At 52.6% G+C, this 14,620-nt stretch overlaps 1 protein-coding gene across 2 annotated transcripts in view; it reads right to left on the bottom strand.

The window, feature by feature from the left end:
• Nucleotides 1–11,763, bottom strand: part of LOC138745685 (large neutral amino acids transporter small subunit 3-like) — a 31,837-nt gene extending 20,074 nt beyond the window's left edge. The window contains exons 1-2 of one of the 2 annotated variants that reach the window (XM_069902971.1): nucleotides 11,656–11,763; nucleotides 10,793–10,948 (exon numbers count right to left, since the gene is read on the bottom strand). In XM_069902971.1, the coding sequence (XP_069759072.1) occupies nucleotides 10,793–10,946 (154 nt within the window). In that variant the 5' untranslated portion in view covers nucleotides 10,947–10,948; nucleotides 11,656–11,763. Of the gene's footprint in view, nucleotides 1–10,792; nucleotides 10,949–11,651 lie in introns of both variants that reach the window. The other variant, XM_069902970.1, reaches the window with a different exon arrangement.
• Between the last annotated feature and the right edge of the window lie 2,857 nt (nucleotides 11,764–14,620).

Here is a 14,620-nt window from a genome sequence, read left to right as displayed (position 1 = left end):
TAACCCTCTCTGGTCCCCTACATCCTTCCCTGTCTCTGTAACACACCCCATCTCGTGACGGGAGTTGGTTTGAACAGGTTTGGGGGAAGTCAGCTTCGTGACAAAAGATCTGGGCAAATTATCAAGGACAGGAACTCAATGTCAATCGTCCACTGTTTCTACAGGTGCCCAGTCCCACAGACACACGAAAGGCACTTTCAGGTAGCCAATTGCCCTGCATGTAGTTGCATGTTTAGGCAATATGCGGCTGTTTTGAGGCCACCTGAATGTGCAGGAGGAGCTCTTGAGGCGAGTTACATAACCCTCCTCCAAGAGGGATAATCAGCTCAGCTCAGTGCCCCCCCACCCACCAGCCATCTGAATGCAGCTGGCTGAAAGCGGATGTGTAAGGGTCAGGCTGCTGATCACAGCTGACACTGGGCAGGAGGCGGAGTGTGCTCAGAGCCGCATCCTGTGCGGCTGTGTCCTTCAGGTGGCCAGCGTTGTTCTTTCAACGCTGCCACCTGAATGGCAATTTAAAGGGCCGTTTCTGCTTCTTCAGGCATATTCTTAGCGCAGAATGCACTTGAAAAAGCCAAGAGTCACACAATCCCCTATACCCCTCACTCTCTCTATTACCCTCTCTGGTCCGCTATATCCCTCCCTGCCCCTGTAACACCCTCTGGTCCCCTACACTCCTCCCTGCCTGTTAAACTCTCCTGTCCCCAACATCCCTCCCTGCCTCTAGAACACCCTCTGGTCCCCTAACCCTCCATCTCCATAACCTTCTCCGGTCCCCGACAATCCTCCCTGTCTCTGTAACCCCCTCCCATCCCCTATATCCCTCCCTGTCTCTGTAACTCCCTCCAGTCCCCTACACCCCTCCCTGTCTCTGTAAACCCCTCCCATCCCCTACATCCCTCCCTGTCTCTGTAACCCCCTCCCATTACCTACATACCTCCCTGTCTCTGTAACTCCCTCCAGTCCCCTACACCCCTCCTTGTCTCTGTAAACCCCACCCATCCCCTACATCCCTCCCTGTCTCTGAAACCCCCTCCCATCCCCTACACCCCTTCCTGTCTCTGTAACCCCCCCTCCCATCCCCTATATCCCTCCCTGTCTCTGTAACCCCCTCCAGTCCCCTACACCCCCCCCCCCACCCCCGTCTCTGTAACCCTCTCCGTACAGAACACGGTGAATCGTCCTCTGGTTCGGTCTGAGTGTAAACACATTGTTGACGCTGGGGCCAGTACCCCATGGGACACCTCTTTGGATGAGTGAACCCCTCTCCTTCAGCTCCATCTCTCCACCCTCTCCCTCTTCACCCCACCCCTCCTCCCCCCCTCTCTCTCTCTCTCTCTCTCTCTCTCTCTCTCTCTCTCTCTCTCTCTCTCTCTCTCTCTCTCTACCACCCTCCCCCCACACACCCTCTCTATCTCGTGACGGGAATTGGTTTGAACAGGTTTGGGGAAAGTCAGCTTCGTGACAAAAGATCTGGGCAACTTACCAAGGACAGGAACTCAATGTCAATCGTCTACTGTTTCTATAGGTGCCCAGTCCCACACAATACCCTACACCCCTCACTCTCTCTGTTTACCCCCCACCCCAATCCCCTACACTCCTCAATCTCTCTGTTACTCTCTCTGGTCCCCTATGCCCTCCCTGCCCCTGTAACACACTCTGGACCACTACACCTCTCCCTGCTTCTTTTATGCTCTCCTGTCCCCTACAACCCTCCCTGCCTCTATAACACCCTCCAGTCCCCTAACCCTCCCTGTCTCTTTAACCTTCACTGGTCCCCTACACCCCTCTCTGTCTCTGTGACCCACTCCGGTCACCAACACCCCTCTCTATCTCTGTAACACCCTCCGATCCCCTACATCCCTCACTGTCTCTGTATCCAGTTCCAGTCCCATGCATCACTAGTCCCCTCCAGACCACTACACCTCTCCCTGTCTCTGTGACCCCTCCTGTCCTCTACATTCTCCCCGTAACCCGCTCTGCTCCCCTACACCCCTCCCTGTCTCTGTAACCCCTCCTGTCCCCAACACTCCTCCTTGACTCTATAACGCCCTCTGGTTCCCTACATCCCTGCCTGTCTCTGTAACTCCCTCTGGTTCCATACTCCTCACATGTCTCTGTAACGCTCTCCGATCCCCAACAGCCCTCATGTCTTTGTAACCCCCCCCTCCTCTCCCCTACAGTTCTTACTGACTGTCTTAACAACATTCTGAACATGTGATCTGGAATGGGTTCTGGAGGGATCGAACAAATAAACATTTTATTGAAGGATTACACATGATTAAATGGAATATTTGATCTTTAACACTTTGATAATCATTGTGGGAACATTGAGTGGGGAGATGACCTGTGGCAGAAAGTCCCCAAATTCTTTCACTGGATTGTGAGGGTATCCTGGACTCATTTAACCTGAGGGGATAGCAAGGGGATATCACAGATAGAGTGACTCCCCAGGAGAGAATGGGGTTATCCCGGATGAGGTTTATTTATAATGGTAGCAGGCCATTTCAGCCCACGTGTCCATGCCGCCCAATTAACCTACACCCCTGATATGTCTTGAATGGTGGGAGACCCCAGTGAAAACCCACACAGATGTGGGGAGAAATCCCACACTTCTTACAGACAGGGCAGGATTCAAACACAGATCCGGCCTCGATCACTGGTGCTGTATCGGGTTAAACACAATACCAACTGGGTTCCCATGAGAGAAGTTGGGTAACCCAGATGGGATGTATCCTGTGAAAGAGTGGGAATATCAGATAGGATTTATCCCTGGGAGAGAGTGGGGATATTGGATGGGGATTATCCCCAGGAGAAAGCAGGGATATCGGATGGGGTTTGTCCCCGGGAGAGAGTGGGATATCGGATGGGGTTTGTCCCTTGGATATTGCAGGGATAGAGGATGGGGTTTATCCCTGGGAGAGAGCGTGGATATCAGATATGGTTTATTCCCAGGTGAGAACAGGGTTATCTTATGGGGTTTATCCCCAGAAGAGATTGGGCATATTGGATAGGTTTTATGGCCAGGAGAGTGCGGGGTATGGGGTGGGGTTTGTCCATGGGAGAGAGCGGGGATATCGGATGGGGTTTATATGCGGGAGAGAGTCGGAATATTGGATGGGGTTTATTCCCAGGAGAAAACCAGGATATCAGATGTGGTTTTTACCCAGGAGAGAGTGGGGATATCAGGTGGAGCCTATTCCCTAGAGAGTGGGAATATCGGATGGGGCTTATCCCTGAGAGAGTGCGGGGAATTAGGATGGGGCTTGTCCCCGGAAGAGAACGGGGATATTGGATGGGGTTTGTCTCTGGGAAAAAGCGGGGATATCTGATGGGGTTTGTCCCGGGAGAGAGCTGGGATATCGGATGGGGATAATATCCAGGGAAGAGCAGGGATATTGGATGAGGTTTTTCGCCAGTAGAGAGCAGGGATATAGGATGGGTTTTCAACCTGGGAGACAACGGAGATATCGGATGGGGTTTATCCCCGGGAGAGAGCATCTATATCGGATGGGTTTGTCCACTGTAGAGAGCGTGGATATCGGATGTGGTTTAACCCCAGGAGAGAGCAAGGATATCGGATGTGGTTTAACCCCAGGAGAGAGCGGGGACATCTGATTGGGGTTGTCCCCAGTCGAGTGCGGGGATATCGGTTTGGGTTGTTCCCAGGAGAGCGGGAATATCAGATTGGATTTATTCCAGAGAGAGAGTGGGGATATAGTATGGCTATTTTCCATGGAAGGTGTATATCAGTTGTGATTTGTCCCCAGGAGGGAGCGGGAATATCGGCTGGGGTTTATTCCTGGGAGAGAGTGGTTATATAGTATGGCTATTTTCCATGGAAGAGGCTATATCGGATGCGGTTAATCCCATAGTCAGCGGGGATATCGGATGGGGTTTGTCCACTGTAGAGAGCAGGGTTATCGGATAGGATTTATACCCGGGATAAAACAGGGATATCGGATGGGGTTTATTCCCAGGAGAGAGTGGATATATAAATTGGGGTTTGTCCACAGGAGAGTGCGTCTATATTGGATGGGATTTTTCAACGGCAGAGAGCGTGGATATCAGATGGGGTTTGTCCACTGGAGAGAGCGGGGAATATCAGATATGGTTTAACCTGGGAGAGAGCATGGATATCGGATGGTGTTTGTCCGCAGGAGAGAGTGGGGATATAGGATGGGGTTTGTCCCCAGGAGACAGCAGGGATATCGGATGGGGTTTATACCTGGGAGAGAGTAGGGATATAATGTGTGTATTTTCCACGGAAGGAGGTATATTGGATGGGGTTTATCCCAGGGAGACAGTGGGGATATCGGATGGGGTTTGTCCCAAGGAGAGAGCGGGGAAATTGGATGGGGTTTTTCCCCACGAGAGAGAGTGATATCAGATTGGGTTTGTCCCCAGGAGTGAGCGGGGATATCGGATGGGGTTTCTGCCCTGGAGAGAGTGGGGATATCAGATGGGGTTCATACCTGGGAGAGAGTGGGAATATAGTATGGGAGTTTTGCACAGAAGGGGGTACATCGGATGAGGTTTATCCCACAGAGACAGTAGGGATATCGGATGGGGTTTGTCCCAATAATAGAGAGGGGATATTGGATGGGGTTTGTCTCGGAAGAGAGAGGGAATATCGAATGGGATTTGTCCCCGGAAGAGAGAGCGGATATCGGATGGGGTTTCAGCCCTGGTGAGAGTGGGCATATTGGATGGGGTTTATCCCAGAGAGAGAGAGCAGGCATATCGCATTGCGTTCCACACCAGGAGCGAGCAGAGATAACGCATGTAGTTTCTTACCGGGAGAAAATGGGGATATTGGATGGTGGTGTCTCAGGGAGAGAGCGTGGATATCGGATAGGGTTTCTCCCCTAGAGAGAGTGGGATATCGGATGGGGTTTGTCTCTGGGAGAGAGCATGGATATTGGATGTTTTATCCCCGGCATAGAGCAAGGATATCGGATGCGATTTGTCCGCAGGAGTGGGGGGTATTGGATGAGATTTATCCCCGAGAGAGAGCAGGGATATAGGATGGGGTTTGTCCCCAGGAGAGAGCTGGGATAACGGATGGGTTTATGCCCAGATAAGAGTGGGGATATCAGATGGGCTTTGTTGCCAGGAGAGAGCCAGGATATCGGTTGGGGAGAATCGCTGGGAGATAGTGGGGATGGATGGGATATATATCCAGGAGAGAATGGTGATATTGGATGGGGTTTATTCCTGGGTGAGAGCCAGGATATCGGATGGGGTTCGTTCTCAGGAGAGAGCAGTGATATTGAATGGAGTTTATCCTCAGAAGACGCAGTGATATCAGATGGGATTTATCCGCGGTCAAGCAGGTATATCGGATGGGGTTTGGCCTCGGGAGAGAGTGGGGATAACGGATGGGGTTAATCCCGGGAGAGAGTGGGGATATCGGGTGGGGTTTATCCTTAGGCGTGAACAGTGATATTGAATGGAGTTTATCCTCAGAAGACAGCGGTGATATCAGATGGGATTTATCCGCGGTAGAGCGGGTATATTGGATGGGGTTTTTCCACGGGAGAGTGGGGATATCGGATGGGGTTTAACCCCGGGAGAGAGCAAGGATATCGGATGGTGTTGGTCCCCAGGAGAAAGCGGGGACATCTGATTGGGGTTGTCCCCAGTCGAGTGCGGGGATATTGGTTGGGATTTCTCCCCAGGAGAGAGCGGGGATATTGGATGGGATTTGTTCCCAGGAGAGAGTGGGAATATCGGATGGGGTTTGTCCAGAGAAGAGAGCGGGAAATATGGATGGGGTTTATCCTCGGGAGAGAGCGGAATATCAGATTGGGTGTGTCCCTTGGATATTGCAGGGAAATCGAATGGGGTTTGTCCACAGGAGAGAGTGGGGATATCAGAGATTTTTGTCCCCGGGAGACAGCGAGGATATCGGATGGGGTTTGTCCCCAGGTGAGAGCAGGGATATCGGATGGGGTTTGTTCCCAGGTGAGAGCGGGGATATCGGATGGGGCTTGTCCCTAGGAGAAAGGGGGGATATCGGATGGGGTTTAACCCCAGTAGAGAGTGGGTATATCGGGTGGGGTTTGTCCCCAGGTAAGAGTGGGGATATCAGATAGGGTTTGTCCCCAGGTGAGAGTGGGGATATCGGATGGGGTTGTCCCCAGGATGGAGAGTAGATATCGGATGGGGTTTATACCCAGGAGTGAGTGGGGATTTTCCCCGGGGGGGGTGATATCGGATGGGGTTTATCGCCAGGAAACAGCAGGGCTAACGGATGAGGTTTATCCACTGGAGAGAGCAGGCATATCGGATGAGGTTTGCATCCAGGAGAGAGCGGAGATATCGGATTGGGTTTATCCATGGGAATGAGCGGGATTATCGGACAGGGTTTATCCCTGGGTGAGAGCGGTGATATCGGATGGGGTTTTTCCCATAGAGAGCGGATATATCATTTGAGTTTTATCCACGGCAGGGAGCAGGGATATCGGATGCAATTTGTTCCCAGGAGAGAGGGGGGATATCAGATGGGGTTTATTTCATCTCCGAGAGAGGGTGGTGATATAGGATGGAGTTTGTCCCCAGGAGAGAGCTGGGATAACGGATGGGGTTTGTACCCAGTAGAGAGCGGGGATATCGGATGGGGTTTGTCCCCGTGTGAAAGCGGGGATGTCAGATGGGGTTTGTCCCCAGGAGAGAGCGGGGATATCTGATGGGGTTTATACCTGGTTTAAAACAAGAATATCAGATGGGGTTTATCCCAGATAGAGCTAGGATATGGAATGTGGTTTATCCCCAGGAAAGGGTTTATCCCTGTGGATTGTGGGGATATCGTATGGGGTTTCTCCCCAGGAGAGAGCTGCAATATTGGATGGGGTTTCTCCCCAGGAGTTAGCGGGGATATCAGGTGGGGTTTATTCCCGTGATAGAGCGGGGATATTGGATGGAGTTTTTCCCCGGGTTACTGTGGCGATATCTCATGGTGTTTTGCCCCAGGAGAGAGTGGGGATATCAGATGGAGTTTCTGCCCAGAAGAGAGCGGGGATATCGGATTGTGTTATCCCCTGGAGAGAGCGGGGTTATCGGATGGAGTTCTCCCCAGTAAAGATCGCGGATATCAGATGGGGTTTATACCAGGTAAAGTGCGGGGATATCGGATGGGGTTTATCCCTAGGAGATAGTGGGGAAATTGGATGGGGTTTATCCCCAGGAGAGAGCGAGATATCAGTTTGGGTTTGTCCCTTTGATATTTCGGGGACATCGGATAGGGTTTGTCCCTGGGAGAGAGCGCGGATATCAGATATGGTTTATTCCCAGGTGAGTACAGGGTTCTCTTATGCGGTTTTTGCCCAGGAGAAATTGGACATGTTGCATGGGTTTTATGCCCCGGAGCAGGCGGGATAAGGGATGCAGTTTGTCCATGGGAGAGAACAGGGATAACGGATGGGGTTTATACTTGGGATAGTGTGAGATATCAGATGGGATTTGTCCCCGTCTGAGAGCGGGGATGTCGGATGGGGTTTGTCCCTGGCAGATAGTGGGAAAATCAGAAGGGGTTAATGCCCAGGAGAGTGGGGATATCCAATGGGGTTTAACCCCGGTAGAGAGCGTGGATGTCGGATAGGGTTTGTCCCCATGTGAGAGCAGGGATATCGGAAGGGGTTTGTCCCCATGTGAGAGCGGGGATATCGGATGGGGTTTGTCCCCATGAAAGAGCGGGGATATCGCATAGAATTCTCTCCAGGAAAGACTGAGGATATTAGATGGAGTTTCTTCCCAGAAAAGAGCGGGGATATCAGATAGAGTTATCCCTGAGAGAGAGCGGGGATATTGGATGGGGTTTCTCCCCAGGAGAGACCGGGGATATTGGATGGGGTTTATACAAGGGAAAGAGCGGGGTCATCGGATAGGGTTTATCCCCAAGAGATAGTGGGATATCAGATTGAGTTTGTCCCTTTGATATTTCGTGGATATCGAATGGGGTTTGTCCCCGGGAGAGAGCACGAATATCAGATATGGTTTATTCCCAGGGTTCTCTTATGCGGTTTATCCCCAGGAGATATTGGGCATATTGGATGGGTTTTAAGACCAGGAGCGAGTGGGCTATGGGATGCGGTTTGTCCTCAGGAGTGAACAGGGATAACGGATGGGGTTTGTCCCTGGGAGATAATGGGGATATCGGATAGGGTTTGTCCCTGGGAGGTGGGAGGTAATGGGGATATCGGAAGTGGTTAATTCCCAGGAGAGTGGGGATATCCAATGGGGTCTAACCTTGGTAGAGAGAGTGGATATCGGATGGTGTTTCTACCCGGGAGAGAGCGGGGACATATGATGGGGTTTGTCCCCAGTAGAGAGCGGGATATCGGATAGGGTTTGTCCCTTGGAAATTCAGGGATATCGGATGGGGCTTGTCCCCAGGAGAGAGCGGGGATATCGGAAAGGGTTTGTCTCCATGTGAGAGCAGGGATATCAGATGGGGTTTATACCTGGGAGTGAGTGGGGATTATAGGATGGGGATTTTCTATGGAGGGGTGTATATTGGACGGGGATTATACCATGGAGACAGCGGGGAAAACGGATGGGGGTTGTCCCAAGTAGAGAGCGGTGAAATTGGATGGGGTTTATACCCGGGAAAGAGTGGGGATAACAGATGGGGTTTATCCCCTGGAGAGATCAGACATATCGGATGGGGTTTGCATCCAGGAGAGATTGGGGATATCAAATGGGGTTTATCCATGGGAATGAGCATGGATATCGGATGGGGTTTATCACCGGGAGTGAATGGAGATTTTTGATGGTGTTTATCCCTGGGAGAGAGCGGGGATATCTAATGGGGTTTCTTCCAGGGAGAGAGGGGATATTGGATGGGATTTGTCACTGGGAGGGAGTGGGGATATTGGTTGAGGTTTATACACGGGAGAGAGTGGGATTATCAGATAGGGTTTATCCCAGGGAGAGAGCAGGAATATTGGATGGGGTTTAACCCCAGGAGGGTGTCGGGATATCGGATGGGGTTTTCCCCAAGGTGACAGCATGGATATCAGATGGGGTTTATTGCCGGGAAAGAGCGTGGATATCAGATGGGGGTTGTCCCCAGTCGAGAGCAGTGATATTGGATGGGGTTTGTCCACAGGTGAGAGCGGGGATATCGGATGCGGATTTTCCATGGAAGGGGGGGGTGATATTGGATGGGGTTTATCCCAGGGTGACAGCAGGGATATCGGATGAGGTTTGTCCCAAGAAGTGAGCATGGATATCTGATGGGATTTATACATGGGATAGAATAGGGATAACGGATGGTGTTTATACCTGGGAAAGAGTGGGGATATCAGATGGTGTTTGTCATCAGTAGAGCCCGGGCATATCGGATGGGGTTTTTCTCCGGGAGAGAGCATGGATATTGGATGGTGTTTGTCCCCAGGAGAGAGTGGGGACATCTGATGGGGGTTGTCCCCAGTTGAGAGTGGGGATATCGGATGGGGTTTGTCCCTGTGAAAGAGCAGTGATATCAGATGGGGTTTATTCCCATGTGAGAGCGGGGATATTGGATGGGGTTTGTCCCCAGGAGAGAGGGGATATTGGGTGGGGATTATACCTGGGAGAGAGTGTGGTTATAGGATGGGGATTTTCCATGGAAGGGGGTATATTCCTCGGAGATAGCGGGGACATTGGATGGGGTTTGTCCCAAGGAGAGAGCGGATATATCAGAAGGGGCTTACACCCGGGATAAAACAGGGATATCGGATGGGATTTATTCCCAGGAGAGAGCAGGGAGATCGGATGGGGTTTATATCCACAAGAGTGCGGAGTTATCAGATGGGGTTCATCCCAGATAGAGAGCGGGATATTGGATGGGGTTTATATCCGGTAGAGAGTGGGGATATCGGATGAGGTTTATCTCTGGGATATAAAATGGGGTTTATCCCTGGTTGAGGGTTTATCCCCAGGGAGTGCGGGGATATCGGATGGGGTTCCTCCCCAAGAGAGAGCGGGGATATCGGATGGGGTTTAACTCTGGGAAAGAGTGGGGATATCGGATGTGGTTTCTCCCCAGGAGAGAGCTGGGATATCAGATGGGATTTATTCCCATGATAGAGCAGGGATATCGGATGGAGTTTGTCCCTGGGTTAGTGCGGGGATATCGCATGGCGTTTCTCTCCAGGAGAGAGCGGGGATATCGGTTGGAGTTTGTCCCCAGGTTAGTGCAGGGATATCACATGGTGTTCCCCCCCCAGGAGAGAGCGGGGATGTCGGATGGAGTTTCTCCCCAGGAGAGACCAGGGATATCGGATGGGTTTTATCCCCAGGAGATAGCGGGGAAATTAGATGGGGTTTATCCCTGGGAGAGAGCGGGATATCAGATATGGTTTATTTCCAGGTGAGAACAGTGTTCTGTTATGTGTTTTGACCCCAGGAGAAATTGGGCATATTGGATGGGTTTTATGCCCAGGAGCGAGCAGGATATGGGATGGGCTTTGTCCATGGGAGAGAACAGGGATAACGGATGGGGTTTATACTTGGGATAGCGTGTGATATCGCATGGGGTTTGTCCCCGGGAGAGAGCGGGGATATTGGATGGGGTTTGTCCCTGGGAGATAATGGTGATATTGGATGGGGTTTGTCCCTGGGAGATAGTGGTAATATCGAATGGGGTTTATGCCCGTGAGAGTGTGGGGATATCGAAAGGGCTTCATGCCCAGGAGAGTGGGGATATCAGATGGGATTTATCTCTGGAGGTTTCCAAGGATATCCTTAATTTCAGGAGGGATTGGGCAGTACCCCACATTGACCCCAGACACCCAGTGCCCACTACCTGTGCATAGGGAGGAGTAGAAACCCTCCCTCTTCAGCATCAACAGGAGAGAGGCCCAGCCCAACAAGACGGCAGAGCAGAGCAGGTTCTCGAGCACCGCAGTTATGGCCATCCACCATCGCCTCCGGTAAGCCTGCGATAGCGACGGGGCCATCGCTGGAGGGAGAGACAAAAGGAACGTGAAAGATGTAGGGAGAAGGAAGAGGGGTGGGAGAGAGGGAAGTGAGCAGAAAGGAAAAAGTGGGGAAAGAAGGAAAAGGGTGAGACATGAGAGGGGATGGTGAAGGGGGAGAGAAGTGTAGAAGAGAGGGGAGAAAAGGGGGAAAGGGGTGACAGAGAGGGAGGGAGGAGAAAGGACAAGAGAGTGAGAAGGGAGGGGAAGAGGTGAGGGCAGGGTAGAGGCAGAAGGGTCAAGAGAGGGTGGAGAGAAAGGGGGTGAGGGGGAGAAAGGGGTGAGAGGGGAGAGTAATGAAGGGGAGAGAGGGGCAGAAGAGCAGGTGAGGGGCTGGGAGAGGGGGGGGGGGCAGCGGGAGGAAGAAGCGCGCACGTTGCGTCCCGGGACGGACGACCGTCTGCGCAACGTGTTGCAATTACAATCGACCCACTCGTACTTGCCCTTCGCTGTAAAATCCGTCCCTGGGATAGTTTCAACCCCCACTCCCTGGGTACACACACCCCCTCCCCCATCCCCATCCCCTCCACCAAAATCCCCCCACCATAACAGACCCGAGAGGACAAAATCCGAGAGCGTGGGCAAACTTTCCAAAAAAGCCTTGAACTTCTGTCAAGTTTCTTTCTGTGCGTTTTCTGGGCGGTGGGGGAGCGGGGATCCCTTGGGCCGGGGCTCCCTTCAGCTCACCTGCCTCTGGAGCGAGGGGATCTCCCTCTCTGTCCCGGGACGATTCCAAAGAGCTGCGTCCCCAAGGCCGGCTGGAGGAAATGAGTTTGACACAAAACGGCGCGCTCCCGACAGCCGGGGACGCGCTTTCGACACGTGTGGTGGAGAGAGTGAGGGTGGGGGAGGGAAAGAGTGTAAAACGGAAGAGAGGGGTGAATTAGGAGGAGGGAACGATTGAGGGAGCGAGAGAGACGAGGGGGAGAGGAGAGGGAGATAGGGTGGAGAGAGGATAGAGAGGGAGATAGGTTGGAGAGAGAGAGAGGGGGGGAGATAGGTTGGAGAGAGGGGAGAGAAGGAGATGGGGAGAGAGGGAGATAGGGTGGAGAGGGGGAGAGGAAAAGGAGAGAGGGGAGAGAAGGAGAGAGGGAGAGATATGGGAGAGGGAGATAGGGTGGAGGGGGGAGAGGAAAGGGAGAGAGGGGAGAGAAGGAGAGATGTGAGAGAGAGCGGGAGATAGGGTGGAGAGGGGAGAGGAAAAGGAGAGAGATGGCAGAGAGGAGGGGAAATAGGGTGGAGAGAGGGAGAGGGTGGAGAGAGGGGATAGAGAGGGAGAGGGTGGAGAGAGAGGGGAGAGAAGGAGAGAGGGAGAGATAGGGGAGAGAGAGGTAGGGTGGAGAGGGGGAGAGGAAAAGGAGAGAGGAGAGAGGGTGGAGAGATGGGAGACGAGGGGAGAGACGGGATAAAGAGGGAGAGGGAGGGGGTGGAGAGAGGGGATAGAGAGAGAGGGTGGAGTGAGGGTATGGAGAGGGAGATAGGGGTAGAAGAAAGAAAGAGAGAGAGGGGGAGATAGGGAGGAGAGAGGAGGGGAGAAAGGGAGAGAGGAGGGGTGATAGGGTGGAGAGAGGGGATAATGAGGGAGATAGGATGGAGAGAGGGGATAGAGGGAGATAGGGTGGAGAGAGGGGATAGAGAGGGAGATAGGGTGGGGAGAGAGGGGATAGAGATAGGGTGGAGAGAGGAGGGGAGATAGGGTAGAGAGGGAGAAGAGAGAGACAGGGGAGATAGGGGGAGAGGAGGGGAGAGAGGAGTAGAAGGAGAGGGGAAGAAAAGGGGAGAGAGAGGGAGATAGGGTGGAGAGGGAGAGAATGAAGGAAAGAGGAGGGGAGAGATAGAGAGGAGTGGGAGGGGAGACACAACATGAGCGTGTTTTTGAGGGTGTATGGTTTCAATCTATGCATTGTGTGTGAGGGGGTGTGTAGTGGGGTGGTGTGTGTGAGGGGGTGTGTGTGAGGGTGGTGTGTGTGAGGGGGTGTGTGTGAGGGTGGTGTGTGTGTGTGAGGGGGTGAGAGGGGCATGTGCAAGGGGGTGTGTAGTGGGGTGGTGGATGTGAGGGGTGTGTGTGTGTGAGGGGGTGAGAGGGGCGTGTGTGAGGGGGTGAGAGGGGCGTGTGCGAGGGGGTGTGTAGTGGGGTGGTGTGTGTGTGAGGGGGTGAGAGGGGCGTGTGAGAGGGGTGTGTGTGTGAGGGGGTGTGTGTGCAAGGGGGTGTGTAGTGGGGTGGTGTGTGTGAGGGGGATGTATGAGGTGGGATGTGTGTAGCTGGTGTAGTCTGAATTGATCCAGGCAAGGACCCAGCTCCTTCATCCACAACCAGGGGATCATGGTGGTTTTGATGCTCTGCTGGGACACGGCGGGTGAGTTAGACGGGAGAAGATCGGATGGGTGACGTTTGTACCCAACCCTGGAAAGTGGTCCTGCATCCAATCTCATCCCCACCATTATTAAGATGGTTTTTCTGTCTCTTCCCCTCTCTCCATCTACATTTTACAGAGGAACTCCCTCTCTCTCTCACCCATTCTCTCTCACTCACTCCACCACCCACCTCCCTCTCTTTTTCCCCTCCCTTTTCATTCCCCTGGTTACAGAGGTGTTCCAGTCTCACATACCCATCCAGCAAGGAATTACCAGAGTTCTTGTCTCCGTATCCCATGGAGACTTACTTGTCAAACATTTCCTCGGTCAATGTGTGCTGTTATCGAGCATGTCCGTTCGTACCAGTGTGTATCAGGGCGGAGTGTAGTGCCAATTAATGATACAGAGGAGGGAGGGTGGAGAGAGAGAGAGAGAGAGAGAAAGAGAAAGAGAGAGAGGGGAGATGAACACCACCCTAGAGGCACTGCACTCCTTCCCCTCAACCCCATCACTCTCTCTTCCCACATCTGCCCCTCTCCCCATAACTCTCACCACTGCCTCTGTCTCCCTTTCTCTCCCTCTCCTCTATTCTTTTCCTCAATTCTCCCATCCCCTCTTTTCCTCTCTCCACCTCCTCCCTCCCTCATTTTCCTCTCACTGCCCTCTCCACCTTCCACCCTTCTCTTCCCATATCTGCTCCATTCTCTCCCCTTCCCCGTCTCTGCTAATCCTCTCACCCATCTCTGCTAACCCTCTCACCCCACTTTCTATCTCTCCCTCAGACCTTGCACCTCTCCCCTCTCTCAACACTTCCACCCTTTCTCCCTCGCCCCTCTCTTCCAACTCTCTACTTTCTAACTCCCCCTCTTCAGAAACAGGATTTATTGCCATGAACAAATCATGAAATTCGGGGTTTTGTGGCAGTATCACCACAGTGGAAATATTTATACTATAACCATCCTACAACAATAATATATTTTTAAAAATATATTATTCAGGAATCTGATGGCGGAGGGGAAGAAGCCGTCCTTGTGCCGCTGAGAGCTCATCTTCAGGCTCCTGTACCTTTTTCCCAATGGTAGCAGAGTGAAGAGGTCTTGGCCTAGATGGTGGGGTCTTTGAGGATAGAGGCTTCCTTTGTAAGACATGGCCTCATGTAGATGTCCTCAATGGAGTGAAGTCTGGTGCCTGTGATGTCACAGGCCGTTAACAACCCTCTGGAGAATTCCCCCATCTCTCCACCCTGTCTCACTCTCTCTCCCCTTGTCTCTCCCATGTCACCCACTTCCTTTCCCCTCTCT

Source organism: Narcine bancroftii, chromosome 11 (assembly GCF_036971445.1).
Source record: "Narcine bancroftii isolate sNarBan1 chromosome 11, sNarBan1.hap1, whole genome shotgun sequence".
Taxonomy (NCBI): Eukaryota; Metazoa; Chordata; class Chondrichthyes; order Torpediniformes; family Narcinidae; genus Narcine; species Narcine bancroftii.
This window is presented reverse-complemented; position numbering and strand designations above follow the sequence as displayed.